General features: G+C 36.0%; 1 protein-coding gene across 3 annotated transcripts in view; it reads right to left on the bottom strand.

Annotated features, from left to right (window-relative positions):
- Window positions 1–559: 559 nt before the first annotated feature.
- Window positions 560–18835, bottom strand: part of ASAH2 (N-acylsphingosine amidohydrolase 2) — a 94926-nt gene continuing 76650 nt past the window's right edge. For all 3 annotated transcript variants that reach the window (XM_037496684.2, XM_054690212.1, XM_054690213.1), the window contains 5 exons: window positions 18146–18241; window positions 15751–15897; window positions 7166–7225; window positions 4870–4958; window positions 560–2981 (listed from right to left, as the gene is read on the bottom strand). In XM_037496684.2, the coding sequence (XP_037352581.1) occupies window positions 2792–2981; window positions 4870–4958; window positions 7166–7225; window positions 15751–15897; window positions 18146–18241 (582 nt within the window). In that variant the 3' untranslated portion in view covers window positions 560–2791. The remainder of the gene's footprint in view (window positions 2982–4869; window positions 4959–7165; window positions 7226–15750; window positions 15898–18145; window positions 18242–18835) is intronic.

Here is an 18835-nt window from a genome sequence, read left to right on the forward strand (position 1 = left end):
TTGGAAAAACTAAAGACATGAAAAGATCATCTAATGATGAAATGTTTCAGGTAAAGATGAAATCCATATGCTAATATTACAAAAGTAGTGTTCTTCCTTACTTTGGAAAAGCATAAGAGGGTACATTGGGAAAGGATATTTTCAATACTTTCATTCTTAGCCTCTTTGTTCAGAATTATCTCATTAAAAAATTTTAACATTAAAGCTATTTGCCTAAGAAACTCTTAGTTGTCCTAGTATTAAAAAATGTCAACCATATATATTTTGTCATCACAAATCTTTGCAAGGCAGGAAGAAATTGATGAAGTGATTTTCTTATGTTTAGCTAGTTACTTACAGAAGTCATTTATATGACTTATAAATGACCTGATTTATATGGAATCTACCAGAATTTCTTCCATCTCTTAGAAAGAAAAAAAGGTATTCATTTGTCTCCATCTCCATCAGAAAATATTTTTCCAGGTGTAATTAGTAATTTATTATTAAACATTCTATTAAATATTGGCAATTTACATAATACTTATTGAAAAATATAAAGGAATTATTCAGTCCTTTTTGTAGTCACAGCATCCTTCAAAACAGAGCATACATAGTTCAACAAATAAAAATAGACACTTTGACATGAAAAACAAAATCTTTTCTAAAGAAGTTCACCCGCCAACCCCAAATCCTGTTTTGTACATAGTGACCAATTTCAGGAATTTTCTCCACATGGTTTGGCTCATGAGCCACTCCCGACAGCAGCCACAGACACATAAGATCTGTGTTTTCATATTAATTGATTTGTCTCTATGTGGTGTTCTTTTATGCTTGGGAGTAATTATGGTTCTATAATACAGGGATCTGGTTTAATTTTATATACAAACTACAGAAATGGAACTGCATGGGTTAGAATAGATGGTAGCTTGTGATAAAACAGGTTTCTGTGAATTATTTTGGATCAAGAGTACAGGTGGACAGCGGGCTGGGTGCAGAAAGATCAATAGCAGGTGACAGATACAACAGCTGCCTTGGCTCAGCTGCCAATAAACAATCAAGATTCACAGGATCACAGGCTGAGTTTCAATGGAAAGTATGGAAGTGGTGGAAAACAATTCATCAACTCTCTGAGTCATGAGAAACACATTTTAAAATCATATCATCAGTTCTAACAGGGGGTCAATTATTTATAGAACCAAAGTTCTTGTAGACCTCTGAACTTTTATACTAAATAGTGGTGTCATTAGGAAAAATGATTGCTACCCTTTGAAATATTGATTGGTTAATTCTTCAGCATTAACTTTTGTGGAATCAGCTTTTAGAGTAATGATTAATCAAAAAGTGTTCCAGGTTCATTCTAATGCAATATAGCATGCTTAAGTGGTTGTTATATAGAAGTGGAAGTTAGTATCATCATTATCAATTATTGTTATATTAAAGCTTTAAAACTTGCCTATGGAAATAAGGATAATTTCCCCTAAAATTCTAAAAGCTTTTACATACATACAGAAGTGTGACTTCTTTTTAGAAATTTATTTTTTCAGTCTGGGAGTTCCTAATTAATTTGGATAATTTTAAATGCAGATAGTAATTTCAGGCAGTTGATGCCAGATTGTCATCTCATTCTTTAGGATTTTCAGTTGGGTATTCACAATGCCCTAAAATAACTTTCAAATCCTTTTTCCAAATAATCTGGTACCGCTCTCCCCCCAGATTAGAGTACCAGACACATGATACACAAGCTGTAATTGCAAATTACTTTTAATGCCTCCCCAGAATTTATGCATTGAATTGGGTATCTTCACCTTCAACACAGTCACCCTTTGACACTTAAACACTTTCATACCAAACATGATCTCCCTAGCTATCATCCTGGGTATGAGAGCACGTAAATATTCCATGATTGAACGGCTCCAAGTGAGTGAGTTAGTGAGAAAAGGATAGATATGAATTAAACTCCTCTCTGAAGACTCTCCAAAACCAGTAATATTTTTCTTTTAATATCTACACTAAAACAAAGTTTTGTGATTAGGGGGTAAACCTGATTAGTGAAAACAGTAAAAAAAAAAATCATACAGAACAAGTCTTAGGAATGAGAGACACAATTCAGTGGGAGAAGGGCACTTAGGAAAACACAAGGCATGATCAAAATGTTACAAGTCTGACTGTCTCATAATTGGGCTCCTAAGGCAATTGCAGAAATGTTTTGAGTATCACCAACAACTCTGGATTATGCATATCAACTCCAGGATGACTGCTTTCAAAGCCTATGCTCAGTATAGAAAAACTGGTCTCTAATTTTCATGCTAATTTTTTTCTAATTGGGCTTATATATTTCTGGTCAAGCTTACATAATTTTTTTTTTAAATATAACTGTGAGAAAAGGCCCTGTTGCTTCATGCTAATATCAAACCCACAAAACTTCATTTTTCTCATCTGCAAAATGAAATGATCAGATTAGGAAATTAGGTGATCTCTTTAAACTTTTCCAGTGCTAATGTTCAATAATTCCATCAATTACTCCAACATTTCAGAGATTTCATATGAAGGGAACTGTCCCTTTAAAAAGTCACAGGGTTTTAGACCAGCAGATACAAAGCTGCTAGAGCAAGATAAATGGGACAGAGTTGTGCACACTTGTGCGCACGCACACACAACACACACACAACACACACACCACTTCTGTCCCATTAGCAGTAAACTCTCTGCCCCAAACAGGGACAAATGTAGAAGTCAACATAATGTTTGCATTCATGTAAAATCAATTATGTAAATAAGAGTGCAGCTGTTCTTCAAATGATTTGTCAACTTTTTACCAAGTAGTTGTAACTTCAAAAGTGGAGGAAGAGCTTTCAAATGGAAGCAGGATGGGCTTGAATAAGTTCTGCTTTCGACTGTGTCCAAAGTATTTTATTCTGTAGGTTCCAGGCTGGGCAGTCTCTGGAATATGCCATTGTATTGTTGTATTGCTATGACCTGAAAGTCCTTTGTGCCAATAGAAACTGTGGAAAACAAACAAGCCCATTTTTGGTCTTTAAATTTATGATTAGAAAAGTGTATAATTATTCATTCAATGAAGATTCAGTTAGTTCCTACCGTTAGGTGCTATTCTAGATATAGAGGCTACTAGCAAGAAACAGATAAATATCTACTATCTAGAAAAGGAACTTTAAGAAACAGTCATTTGTATAAACACTTTATTTTCTCTACTTTTCTAACTACCTAAATTCTAGCCATCCCAGGAAGCCTTACCTGATATTCAGAACACAGGATATCTTCTGCTTTAGTACTGGACAGCATCCTTTCAGCCCTTACCATTCTTTGCTTCAACTGACACTTCTTTTCACATCTAGATTCATTTGTTATAAATACATATTTACTTAGCACACATGCCAGAATTTATTTTAGAGGCACTGGAGATACAGCAGTGAGCACAATAGACAGGGTCCAAGGTTTCATGGAGTTTTTGTTCTAGTAGGGCAAGAGTGGAAAGAGAGGTAATAGACTAGAAAATCAAGAAATGATCTCAAAAGTGAAATGTGGAATGAAGAGATTAAGACCAGTATTCTGTAAGATGTCATTTTTACTGAGTATGTCTAAGGGAAAAACATTGTAGGAAAAAGAACAGAGAATTGAAGTCTAAAGCAAGAACAAAGTTGGTTCAGCCAAGGTATAGAATGAAGGTTAGTATGACCAGTAAGTAGAAGAGTGAGATGAGAGCTAGATGGAGTCAGATAAATTAGTTCTTGTAGCCATGACAGGCAGCTAGACACTCTTCTAGAGATAGTGAAATACAATGAGCTAACTGACTGATATCCTCCTCCAGTTACTAAATCCCGTGGGCATAGATGACATTTTCAACATTTGATGTTTCTCGGTGATAGGCCCAGTGCTCCTAATAAATAGTTGGTGATACTACTGCTGATGAACAAGGGAGAGACCTTTACATATCCTGTGTGTATAGCTATTATGATTTGGGGTTTTTGAAAATAAGTCATCCTTTTATAATTACATGAATAACTATTTTTAACAATAAATGCATATTTATAACTTGTTAAAATATACCCTAACAAGTCCTAAAGATCAGCAGAAAGATTATGCCCATATTTACATTTGGCTATCACATGGACCACAACATGGCATTTATTCTCAACCATGTGCACCAACCCAACATGCAAATAATTACTTAGTTTGGGGCTGTCTGAATTAGACATACATTGCTAAAAAATTTTTTCACTCCCATACCACTGTCCTGTGGTGTGAAATGTATACACAAAAACAGAAACATTTTCTATTTTAGACACATTGTCAGATCTTCTAAATATCTATTCAATTGCCATATTTGGTAACAACAGTCATAGACTTGTCACCATGGAAACTCCATGAGCGTAGCCCATACTGTACACAAGTCCATAAGAGTTTTAGACTCAAACTTCTTGTGATTTAGTAATTCTAATAAAGAATCATCAACCATATGCAAAATAGATTGGGTTTAGATTTGTCATTTTCCCAGAAGGAATGTCGGGTTCTAAAGGACCATCTCAACATCTTCACCCATTTCACTCTATTTGCAAGAAGGCTATCTAGCTTTTAGGGGAGCTATGAAAATGGGAAAAAGCAAACTAATAGTGTTTATAAGAGCTTATAACAAATGTTTATAAGTGACTGTAACCCATTAGCACCTAATCTTACAGAAGCACATATCACACTGTTTTGTAGAAAAATCAAATCAAAATGAAATCTAATAAATCAACTAAATATGGACAGAAGATTCCTTGGGAATTTGATATCACCAATATCATGTATTGAGTCAGTTTTCTCATTTGTTTTCCCTGCATTACTAACCAATGGTTTTCAAGACTTAACAGACAAAATATTAGATAGGCTTACCGAGTCTCCCAGGAAGCATCATTATGCACTATCTCCCATTTGCCTGAAATGGCCTCATATTTCTCCACAGTGAGAAAGGTCGGATAGGTCTGAAATGCAATTAGTATAACTGATCAGACACAGACACTCACAGATTGAACCTGTCTGCAAATGCTCCCTATGTTGATTGTTTGCTAACTTACAATTCCTTCTGTGAAAATCATATAATTTCACCTAAATTCTTAGGTGTTCCTCTTAACAGTCTCAGCAATGTTTCAGAATGCAGATTTATCCAGTTTATGAAAACCAACACTATTTTTTATAGAAAATCAAATTAAGGGCCTCCCCGGTGGTGCTAAAAGCAATTCCTGTATTTTGTCCAAAATGGATTCCTAGAAACCAAATAAGCAGCATATTTTATTTTCCCACTGGAAAATAGCTATAATAATTTGTCTCAGAGCCAAGAATCAGCTTCAAACACAGAAAAGATTTGAATAATGTAACAACTTAAAAGATATGAAGGTCACAACTCTCGAATTTTCCTTAGGTGGGACTTTTGTCTAACTCACCTTTCCCCATCACAGGTCTTTGTACCTATTATTTATAGGTGTTCAAATAAACCTTTGTGAATGGATCACTTATTTATGGAATTGCTTAAAATTATTCTCTAATTACTCAACTTATGGCTTCTGTTCAATGAAAAAGTTTTTATAACCATGAAATTTGTAAAGAGATTGATTTCTGGCCAATAGGGCAGAGTGTCACTCGGAGGCCTGAGATGATATAGGAGAAAGGGTAAGCCCCAGTGTATAGATCTAGAGTATAGATTAGAGAACAAGTCTTAGCTGCTGAATAAGAACTATGTGACTGTCTTTTCCCTACATCTCAACTTTAATCTCTTCCAGCCACATAATTAGTTATCACAAATAATTTAGTCTCTCTAGGGCTCAGTTTATTCATCTGTAAAATAGTGATAGTAAAACAACTCACTGAGTAGTAGTAAAGATTAAATTAGATTCATGTGATAATGTATAAAACTACTTAGCCTAGTCCCTGCAAATACTTAAGTGTTCAATAAATAGTGGTGATAATGTAATGAATACTTATTTTTAAAAAAGGTGCTGGAAATTGTTTTATGCCAGTCCTACAGCATTTGCAGAGATTCTATTCTCATTATAGTCTTTTGTTTTCTTTAAGTTTTTTGTTCTCCTGTTCTCTCCATGGTAATAATAATGATATTTCCCCACTCTAAGGATCAGATGATAACACATCCTGCAGTTCTGCTATGACATTTTGATATCTTCAGAAAATAATATTATATACATATAAGTATTTGGAAATAGCTAGGCTGTTTAGTGAAATTATTTCAAACAGGTGCATATTAATTATTTTAACAGCAGTATATTCTTCCCAAAGTCATACTTGACAATGCCATATTATCACTAGAATGTATCTAGTTATTGCTTGCATAGTGATATCAATATTCTAAGGGAGTTATGGAAAAGTAAAATTACTTCATTTTATTAACAGGTATTATATATGTATGTACTTTTACATGTACTTATGTATGATTAAAACAAGTGCATGACATGATATGTAGCAAACTATTGACAATGACTATCCAAAAAGGCTTATGGAAAGGGGTACTCTCACATTCTATTTGATGTGCAGATGTCTGTTTTCACATTTGGACATGGATTTCTTATGTCATTTTTCAAGATTAATAAATACCCTATTAGAACCAGTGGCAAAGAGCAGAGAAATGGTCTGCAAGGCAGAGTAGAACACATTGGCAGCAGCTCTGAGCCAGTGGTATTTCCACCGGGGTCCACAGTGACTCCACAACAGTAGAGGCAGCACTGCTGAAGAGAGAGAGGAGCCAAAGACTTCACTCTCGCTTCCTTGATTTTTTTAATTTAATTTTTAATTAATTAATATATATATTACATCATTGTTCATTTTAAAACAATGTTTGCTTATTTCCCCCCTCAGGTTTTCACAGAGTTAGTGGAGTTTAAAATTTTGAATAAATAAATATTTGACTGTTTTCAAATGTATATCTCAAAAGTCAATCCAGTTCTTTATGACTTTTGTGGTAGGTGACCCTAAGTGAATGCCAGTTAAATGTTTCTTCTACGCTTTTTTCCAGACTCAATTTCACATTAATTGTACCCACTGAAAATATTCCCTCATTTATAAAATAAGATGAAAAGCAAGCCAGACTATTTTACCTTTAGTTGTTAATCTCTGGAATATTCCAATGAATGAAAGGCTAAGAAGCAGATTTAAAATTTAAAAAAGGATTATTGATGCTTACCCGGTTTTCTGCTGAATTCTTTGGGTTAGCACCTACAAATGTAACTTCAGCAACTTCTCCCTGAAAATAAAAATTCAACATATGACATCTAATGGAAGAATTTTTTGCTGTACTCATATTTGGGTCATTACTTATCAATTGGTGTATGGTCCTGAGTGCCTGCCTAGATTTTATTCTATCTAATCAAGCAAGTTATCACGTAAGAATATTAGAGAAAATACCCTTGGCAGAGATAGGCACAGGAATCTGGGACCAGTAAGTTATTTCAGAATTTTTAGCCAGTAAATTTGTTTTGGTAGAGTCAAATACCGATAAAGATGCAGAGCTATAGTTAATATTAGAGACAGCATAGTAAATAGCTTCTTCAGTCCTTAGTATTTGTTCATACCGTTGTCCTACACACACACAGAGGAAATGAACTGAAGCAAGTAAGAACAATTAAAACTTTCCATGGATGATTCATACATGTTAAGTTACACTTTACACGTAAGATACAAGATGAAGTAACAAGATGTATAGATACCTTCCCACCTGAAACTAGAAAAACTGGACAAACATACTAAACAATGGTTCAAAGAGGCGTAGGCATCAGGCAATGAAAATGATGATCCTTAAGTGACAGAAAACAAATGAGTCCTGGAATAGACCATGCATGATGCCTTCAGAGAGTTTATAGGCCACAGTACAAGGAAATTTCAAAAGATTTGGGCAGTCAACCTAAGTCAAGTAATAGATGTGGAAATCCAGGAAGGACAAACAATTCTGAGTTCCTAAGGTGGGGTAACAAGAGGAGAGCCACAAACATGGAAATCTCTGGAGATTTGTGGAGTGTGCTTCTGAGCTCTGCAAGCATGCAAAGAATTTACCTAAAGGGCCTCCCTGGTGGCGCAAAGGGTTAGGACACAGCCCATGAAGCTATCTGCAGCCACTGCAGCACAAGTTCAATCCACAGCCAGGGAAATATCCACGTGGTGCAGCAGACCTCGCCTGTCTTGCCCACTGCTCCCCTCAGCAGTGTATTTCAGTCAATCTGCCTATTCTGTTTCCCACTCTGTCTATGGTGAATTATCTCACCCCCCACACCTCTGGCCTGTACCCCAGTTCTTATATGCATAAATCAATCTTAAAAAAAAAAAGAAATTACTTAAAGCCAGGAAAAGAACACTTAAAAAGAATTCGAGAAGATAATTACCAGATTTTTCACAATTCACTATTAAACACAACTGTGAAAAGTTCTAACCCACCAGCTAGACTGGGAAAACTCATAATTTTAGAGTTTTACCACAATGTGTGCAGGAGCAATTTTCCCTAACATAAAAGCTGCTTTGGCCCTGCCTAAAATATTTAGTGAGACCCAACAGGATCAAATTGTTTCAATGTAACTTAATAACCACCTAAAACAAAGCTCAAAAATATTTATAGTAATAGAAAAATGTCAAGCACCTGACAAGAGAAAATTTACTGTGTCTGATGTTAATCAAAAATTACCAAGCATATGAAGGAAAGAATAAAATTATTCTTAATGAGGTAATTCTCAATCCAAAGTGACCCATAAATGAAACAGATGATCAAATTCATTGATAAGGACACTAAAACAGTTCTTGTAACTGTAATCTGTATGTTCAAAGCTAGTAGCATGAATACATTAAGTTTGGATGCAGAAGAAATATAAAAGACCTAATTCCACCCTTGAGATATAAAAACCACAGTTTCTGAAAAGAAAGTACCTGCATGAAGTCATCACATTAGACATTGCAGAAAAAAAATGAATGTGATAACATAGCAAAAATTCTGTACAAATAAAAAACAGAGAGAGGGGACAGAGTGGGGGAAAGTGAATAGAGAAATGGTGGGCTGTAGAGCAACTTCAAATTGCTTCATATATAGTTGGAGGTTTTAAAACATAGGAGAAAGGAATGCAGGAAAAAAATACTTGAAGAAATAAATTTTACAAATTTGCTAAAAATTATAAGCCTTTAGCCAAGAGACTCAATGAAGCTTATTTAAGCACAAGGAACTTAAGGAATAAAACATGAAAGCTCATTGAAATCAAATTGCTTAAAACCAGAAGTAAAAAGAAAAACATTCTACAGCAATAAAAGAAAAAGACACATTAGAAAGAGAACATGTAAGGGTGACAGCAAATTTGTCACTGAAACTATGCAAACCACAAAACAATGGAGGAACATCTCTAAAGTACTGAGGAAAAAAACAAATAAGAATTCCAAAGAATTAAAATATAACCAAAGAGCTAGAGAGAGCTAAGCGCTCTCACCAGGGAGATTACCAAATTAGTCAATCTCATCAGCATTTATCAAAATTCTCCAACCACAATCAATTTGCATTTCGCTTCAGAAATCACTATGTCACTTATAGAGCAATCATCCCTGCAGTCACCGTTATGGCTCATATATATATTTTTAATTTTACTTCTGATATCTGGTTATGCAAATTGCCCTAAACCTTAAAAGTGGTTCTTTGTCCTTGAAATGTTTTCCCCATTCACAATTTCCTGTTTACTCACACTCAATCTTAACAAGGACAAACAACCTCACCATAAATACAGTATGCCAATTCAAATAGTAATGATAGAGGACAGGCAATTTTTTTTTTAAGATTTTATTTATTTATTTATGCAAGCCCTGGGTACAGTCAGAAACGGGGGAGGGTGAGAGAATTCACCAGAGCCAGAGCGTGGAGCAGAACAGGTAGACCGACGAAGCACACTGCTGAGGGGAGCAGTGGGCATGGCAGGAGAGGACTGCGTGCCATGTGGGACCCTTCCGGTGGCCGGAGATTGAACCAATGCTGCAGAGGCTGCGGGCAACCTTGCAGCCCAGCGCTCAATCGCTGCACCACTGGGGAGGCCCAGTACAGGCAATTTTGACATAACATATTAAGAAGATCAATATGTCCTTCCTTATTTCAAAAAATAATCATGTATCTAGACAAACCATCAAAGCAGCCATTTTTGGTACTTTGTATATCAACCAAAAACTAAGAAATGCTTATTAATCAAAATTGCACAGATATTTGGCATTCATGCCTAGGGTTATTTTGTGGTGCTACAGTTCAATCAGAGCAGGGAGACCATGAAATCAACTGCTTTGGGGTCTCCCTGGTGGTGCAAAGGGTGAAGTGCAGCACTGTGAAGCTGTCTGCAACCTCTGCAGCATGAGTTCAATCCCCGACCAGGGAGCTACCCACATGGCACAGCAGACCTCTCCTGTTTCACCTGTTGCTCCCCTTAGCAGTGTATTTCAGTCAGGCTGCTTATTCTGTTCCCCACTCTGTCTCTGGTGAATCATTTCACCCCATGCACCTCTGGCTTGTACCCCAGTTCTTATATGCTTAAATAAATAATTTTTTTTTTTGAAAAAAAGAAGTCAACTGCTTCGCTGCTGTAGCAGAAAGAACACACTTGATTTGGTACATAGTCATTTATGGTGGATGGAAAACTCCTCAGGCTAGCAGCTAGGGTAATGGACAATTTTGGGCATTGAAGTGTTTTCAGAGGTAAGATAACCATATTGGTTTTGATAAGCTCTGCTCAGTCCTGGAATGACCAGAAGTTATGAAGCTTTCCCTATCCTTGATTTAAAAGACTATTTTTCTGAGCACCAATGAAGAAAAGGAATAATTTGGATTTTAGAAAAACAATAGTAATCACCTGAGCATGCACAGCAAAGACCACAGTAGGCACAAGCAACCCACATATCCCTGGCCAATGGAGTCTATGTACGGAGACCTGAGAGAGCTCCAGTAGGAAACTAAAAGTTAGGAAAACCAAATGATCTGACACAATGAGATACCACCTTACACCAGTGAGAATGGCACATATTAAAAGAAATTATAAAACAAATATTGGTGAGGATGTGGAGAAAAAGGAACTCTCCTACACTGCTGGTGGGAATGCAAACTGGTCCAACCACTATGAAAAGCTGTCTGGAGTTTCCTCAGTCTACTAAAAATGGAGCTACCATATGCCCAGCAATTGCACTCCTAGGGATCTACCCAAAGGACACAAAAACATTAATTCAAAAGCATACCTGCACCCTTTTGTTTATTGCAGCACTATTTATAATAGGTAATATGTGGAAAGGAAACAACCCAAATGCCCCAAAATAGATGACTGGATCAGGAAGATGTGGTATGTTCTATGAAACCAACATTACACTAATACCAGAACCAAACAAAGACAGCACAAAAAAAGAAAATTACAGGCCAATCTCCCTAATGAACACTGATGCAAAAATCCTCAATAAAATCCTTGCCAACATAATCCAACAATGCATCAAAGGGATAGTACACCACAATCAAGTGGGATTCATCTCAGGGGCACAAGGATGGTTCAACATATGAAAATCCATCAGTATAATCCAACACATCAACAAAAAGAAAAATAAAAACCATATATCTTATCAATAGATGCTGACAAAGCATTCGACAAAGTCCAACATCCATTTATGATGAAGACCCTTGAAATTCTCGGGATAGAAGGAACATAACTTAACATGACAAAAACCATATACAACAAACCCACTGCCAACATTATTCTCAATGGTGAAAAGCTGAAGGCCTTTCCTTTAGGATCAGAAACAAGATAAGGATGTCATCTCTCACTACTGCTTTTCAATGTAATACTGGATGTCCTAGCCAGGGCAATAAGACAAGAGAAAGACATACAAGGAATCCATATAGGGAAAAAAGAAATAAAAGTATCACTATTTGCAGACGATATGATAATATACATAAAGAACCCTAAAAACTCCACAGAAAAACTACTCAAAATAATCAACCAGTTCAGTAAAGTAGTAGGATACAAAATCAACACACAAAAATCAGTAGCCTTCCTATACACAGTCAATCAGAAGAAGAAGAAATAAAAAAAAAAACCACCCATCCCTTTTATAATTAAAACCAAAAAAAAAAATCAAATACTTGGGAATAAACCTAAGAAAAGAGGTGAAAGACCTATATAAAGAAAATTATAAAACACTGTTAAAAGAAATTGAAGAAGACACAAAAAAATAGAAAGACATCCCCTGCTCATGGATTGGAAGAATCAACATTATTAAAATGGCCATCCTCCCAAAAGCAATATACAGATTCAATGCTATTCCAATAAAAATCTCAATGATATTTTTCAAAGAAATAAAACAAATACTGATGAAATTCACATGGAACCACAAAAAAACCCGAATAGCCAAAGCCCTACTGATGAAAACAAAGGAGAAAGGAGGTACCACACTTCCAAACTTCAAGCTATACTACAAAGCCATAATAATTAAAACAGTTCGGTATTGGAACCAAAACAGACACACAGACCAATGAAACCAAATAGAGAGCCCAGAAATAAAGCCACAATTATATGAACAACTAATCTTTGACAAAGGAGCAAAGAATATGCAATGGAACACGGACAGTTTGTTCAATAAATGGTGCTGGGAAAACTGGACCTCCATGTGCAAAAAAATGAAACTAGACCACCACCTCTCACCATACACAAAAATCAACTCAAAATGGATAAAAGAACTAGACATAAGACCTGAAACCATAAAATACATAGAAGAAAATATAGGTAAAACACTACAAGACATACATCTCAGAAACATCTTTAAAGACTCATCACTGTGTATAGGAAGGCAGTGATAGTGAAGGCAGAGATAAACACCTGGGATTACATCAAACTGAAAAGCTTCTGCACAGCAAAAGAGACATTAACCAAAACAGAGAGACACCCCACTGATTGGGAAAAAATCTTTGCACTCCATCCAACTGATAAGGGACTCATCACAATGATATACAAAGAATTCACAGGGCTCAACAAAAACAAAATAAACAATCCAGTCAAGAAATGGGCAGAAGAACTCAAAAGACATTTCTCCAGAGAGGAAATACAAATGGCCAACAGGCATATGAAAAATGTTCAACATCCCTTATAATCAGGGAAATGCAAATCAAAACCACACTGAGATACCACCTTATACCGGTAAGAATGGCACATATCAAAAAAAAACAAGCAAGAACAAATGTTGGCAAGGATGCGGTGAAAAAGGAACACTCCTACATTGCCGGTAGGAGTGCAAACTGGTCCAACCATTGTGGAAAACTGTCTGGAGGTTCCTCAGACTACTAAAAATGGAGCTACCATATGATACGGCAATTCCACTCCTAGGGATCTACCCAAAGGACACAAAAACAGTGATTCAAAAGAGCACCTGTACACCTATGTTTATTGCAACACTCTTTACAATAGGTAAAACCTGGAAACAACCCAAAAGCCCAAAAGTAGATGACTGGATCAAGAAGATGTGGTATATTTACACAATGGAATATTACTCAGCAATCAAAAAAGATAAACTCATGTTATTTGCAGCAACATGGATGGAGCTAGAAGGAATTATACTCAATGAAATAAGCCAGAAGGAAAAAGAAAAATATCAGATGGTTTCACTTATAACAGTAATATAGGGGAACCAAATAAGACATCAGTGTAAAAACAATAATAATAACAGCACAAAACACAACAGAGCAAAAACAGACAATTATAAACAAGAGACATACTGCAGGGGAGGAGGAAGGAGAGGGGTGAGAGGGAGGGAGGGAGGAGCACAGGGGACTGTGGTGATGGTGCACCGGTGCCTTGGGGAAGGAGATTCTATGGGGACTCAATCTGAGGGGGTGAGGGGAAGCAAATATTGTCTAAAAAATGTAAAAAAATGATAAATGTTAAAAGAAAAAAAAGAGAAAAAAGATGTGGTATGTATATACAATGGAATACTCTTCAGCAACCAAAAAAGATAAACTGAGGCCATTCTCATCAATGTGGATGGAGTTAGAAGTATGCTCAGTGAAATAAGTCAGAAGGAAAACGAAAAATATCAGATGGGTCACTTATAGGAGGATTATAGGGCAACCAAATATGGGATCAGGGAAAAATAATTTAAAAACACAACAAAACAAAAATAAAGAGGCCACTATAAATCAGAGATATTCTGCAGGGGAGGGGAAGGAAGAGGGATCAAAATAGGGGCAGGAAGAACACAGGGGACTATGGTGATGTTGCACAGGTGATTTGGTGATGGAAATTCTATGGGGACTACACCTGAGATAAGAAAGCAAATGTTGTACAAAAATGAACAATGGGGCCTCCCCGGTGGTGCAGCAGTTGAGCGCTGGGTTGCGAAGCTGCCCGCAGCCTCTACAGCGCCGGTTCGATTCCCGGCTGCCGGGCGAAGGTCCCACACTCCCCTCAGCAGTGTACTTCATCAGTCTGCCTGTTCTGTTCTCTGCTCTGGCTCTGGTGAATTCTCTCACCCTCCCACGCTTCTGACTGTACCCAGTGCTTATATAAATAAATCTTTTTTAAAAAAAAAGAACGATGTAAAATATATATAAATAAATTAAAAAAAAATGATCTGAATAGTAAAAGCATACCCCAGCCCACACATATCTGTCAGCAGAGATTAAAATTCTTACTCCCTAAGACATCAATATACAAAATCTAACCAATATTTGTCAAGTTAACAAGTTATGCAATTACAGGGATAACAACATGTGAGATTTAAAAGTAAAATCAAGAATAAAAACTGAGTGGTTATCAGCAGCCAAATCTTGAACCAAACTCTCAAAAACCTGATCATAGAACTTTTTTTTTTAACATGGTACAGGGCACCTACCAAAATCCAAAAGCGAAAAAAAAAGCACAGACGGGTGAAAGATTGACTGTTTTTTCTCCTAAAGTCAGAAACAAGACAAGGATGGACAGTCTCACAACTTCTATTCAACATTGTGTTGGAGAGGCTAGTCAGTATAATAAGAGGAAAAGACGATTAAAGGCAGCCAGAAAAGAAATCCCAAAGGCAATAAGAAAATCTGCTTTTATTTGCAGACATTTAACTATTTATAGAAATTTCTAATGAATTCACATATGCACCCAAAAACTTTTGAAATAAATGATTTGGCAAAGTTACAGGATATAAGAACAATGTAAAATAGGAGCAGTGCAAATCTTTATTTTTTTTAAAGATTTATCTATTTATGCATACAAGAACTGGGGTAGAGGTGTTGGGGGTTGAGAGGATTCACCAGAGACAGAGTGGGGAACAGGCAGATGGACCAAAAAAAAAAATGCTAAAGGGAGCAGCGGGTGAGCCAGGAGAGGTCTGCTGCACCAGGTGGGTTTCTCCCCGGCCGGGCATGGAACTCATGTTGCAGTGGCTGCAGATAGCTTCATAGGTTGCATCTTAACCTCTTGCTAACAGGGAGGACCGCAAATCTTTATTTTTATGTGCTTTTACTATCTTTGATTTAAGAGATTTCTTTTCTGAGAGCACCAATGAATGGTCCCATGAAGAAAATGAATAATTTGAATTTTAGGAAAACAATAGTAACCACCTGAAAATTATTTTCCCAATCTCATGTTTTCAAAGTCTCTGCAGATATAAGAACAATTATTAAAATTATCATCACTAACAGCTATTCCATGGCATAATTAGAAGAAGATAATGACAGTAAACACCTTTGCCCTCTCCTAAAACACAGGTTTGTGAAGGATTCCAAGATCCCTTTGTGAGTCTTACCATTTTATATTTTTGTTTCAGTGGTATCAGGACATCCCCAAATTTTTGGCCTATCGGTGTATTATCCTCAATATTAGGAATTAATGAGATCAACAGTTGTTTGAAAAATGGAGGTTCTGGACCACTGTTCAGGTCGGCTACTGTATCCTAGAACAGAGAACATTTGCGTAAGGAATACACAAAGCAGACTTAAAACCCTTTGCTTACCCCCCACACCAGCAATGCATTCATAAAACACAAACACACACACACACACTTTAAGAGCTAACACATTTAGAAAATGTAAGCGGAACTTTGCTAGAATGTGAGCTTAGACATCTGCAACTTAAATTTCTGTTACTGGAAAAGAATTTGGGTTAAAAACAAAACTTTCACTTCCCTAGGATTATACTCCAGTGACCAGAGATCAAGATCGGAAGCACATTACACAGGGTTAGATTGGGAACATTTGTTTTTCCATTGCATGACTGTAAAGGGCTTAACACATGATAGTCTTTGTAACATGATACTGTAATTAGTCTCTAATTTTTAAAAAGTGTTGAGTCACTCCAGGGAAGCTTTCTTCCTGGATCCTTTTCTGAGATAATTAAAGAATGTAATATTTACATTTTAAATTTAAAATGTTCAGATCAGCCCATATCCTGACTGGTTTTATCTGTATTTTCCACATTTGCCACCTTTAGTAAAGTCATCATAGTGCTAATCTCAATTTTTTTTTTAAAGATTTGTTTATTTATTTATACAAGCACTGGGTACAGTCAGAAGCACAGGAGGGTGAGAGAATTCACCAGAGCCAGAGCAGGGAACAGAATAGGCAGACCGACGAAGTATACTGCTAAGGGGAGCAGTGGGCGGCAGGAGAGGTCTGCACGCCATGTGGGACCCTCACCCAGCGGCCAGGGATCGAACCGGTGCTACGGAGGCTGCAGGCAGCTTTGCAACCCAGCACTCAACCGCTGCACCACAGGGGAAGCCCTAATATCAAATTTTAAATAGCTTTTATACATATTTACTGTACTTTATTCCTTACTTTTTACTTTTTAGATTTAATATTTCCAAAAGCCCCATAAATAATGTGTTTAGATTTCCATTTTGCAAATGAGGAAAATAGGCTTGGAAATACTCAAGATCACATAGCTCATCTTAAATACATAACCATCAAATTTATTCTGAAAAATATCTCTGCAAAATGAATCAGACTTTTCTTCCTAAATATTACTATGAAATTTGAATATATATTTCCACAGGAAGAACTACAGGCCTATGACTGTAATAAATAGTGGTTGTCTTTAGGGATGGGTTATAGGTTTTTGCTTTTCTATATAATTTGAATATTCTACAAAGTTTTTATAACTTTTTTTAAAAAGGTATCAGACCTAAAATTTGGGGAAATGTTATAATAATCATATAATCAAAATATATCCTAAGTAAATATATCATACTAAAATTCCAAACACAAAATTAGTAAATAATTATGTGAAGGTATATATAATTACAAATATTCAACTCTTTGGGACTATAGTTGTTGCAATTTCATTTCATTTCATTTCATTTGTTTTAATTTAATATATCCAGGTTCTTTCTTTGGATGGACTTTATCTTTGTTATACAATGTTTGTTTCAGTCTTCATTGGGCTTAAAGGTATAATAAAAGGGACTGCTAATTAAGCTATTTATTCTGATTGTGACTAATCTTCAAACTCCACAGTACAGCTGCATAAATAACTCTTCCAAAGAGAAGATTTCCATAAGTAGAGTTCCTTTAAGTAAAGGAACTCTTTACTTAAATCCTTTACTTAAAGGAACAGATATTTTAGGTAGATATAATGTGAATATGCATTCCAAGTTACTACTACACTTAATAAATCTAAACCTTTATTGATAATAACAGCTGTTATTTTTAAACCAACAGTAAAGTAAAAACATGTCACTAATTATAAGATTCCTGTGATCAGAAGACACATTCCACTTTCAGAAATGTTACAATTGGGAAAATGGGCATGTCAGAATTGACCTGTTCAATTTGTGAAGTGATTGGAGAGAATGGAACCAGAATTAAGAGAACACTGATTCAACATTAACTTGTAATTACAGTAAACTTTTCACCTCCAAGCTTATTTGCTCATCTGGAAAAAAAAAAAAAAACAGTGAAAAATTTTATCTCCATAAGTCACATCATGATTATGAAGATAGTATGAAGTAATATATATGAAAAAAGTTTGTCACCACCAATAGATGTTAATACTATCAGCTTTATTTCTCAAGGATACTTCATAACTATAACTGTTTTTAATATGAAGGTCTTTAAAGAAATTGAACACTCAAAGTCAAAGTTTTCTTTTGTCTCCTACATCTCCCCACACCTTAGATACACATGTAAACAATTTTGGCTTACCGTAGCAATGGCTTTAGCAAGGACTCTGAAAAGCTGGATGTAAGCAGACAGAGTATGAGGTCCATAAATTGTAGATGCTGCCTCATACCGCTGAGCCTGCAAGAAAGGCAGAGCAGACTCGTTCACTCTGCTTCCTAGCTCAGTCCACTTACACAGCGATCATGTAGGTAAGGGGTGATATCTGGTCAGCTCACAAAATTCAAGATTCATTATGACAAATGAGGGTGGGCATTTTTCCATTTACTAGCTAAAGTAACTTTTAAAGACAGTGGAATATGCCGTTTGGATTGTTAATCCTCTTAATCTGAGAGTAATAGCTCCTGAGTTTATGTCTATTTTAAGTGCCTGTAATATAAATTTTAAGTACCAGTGATATAAAGAACATGGAGGGGGAAAGAGTAAAAATCAGAGTTTTGGTCATTTTCAGATGAACTGGTTGCTGTTGCTACTATCTGCAGAAGGACATTTAACCCATCATAGAGCTAAGAAATAGAACTAAATGCATCTCCTTTTAACTGAACTCCAAGCCTGTAGTTGTTCTAGTCATAACATCAAGGTCATCAAATCTAAAATGGAATTCACCATTCCATACATATCAGCCTCCCCTGCAATATTGCTCATCTTTCCAATCTCCTATGGCAATGATCTTAGACTCTCTCATACTTACATCTCTCTCTCATCCAGTAAGCC

Source organism: Talpa occidentalis, unplaced genomic scaffold, assembly GCF_014898055.3.
Source record: "Talpa occidentalis isolate TD23 unplaced genomic scaffold, MPIMG_talOcc4v2.1 talOcc4.8, whole genome shotgun sequence".
Lineage (NCBI taxonomy): Eukaryota > Metazoa > Chordata > Mammalia > Eulipotyphla > Talpidae > Talpa > Talpa occidentalis.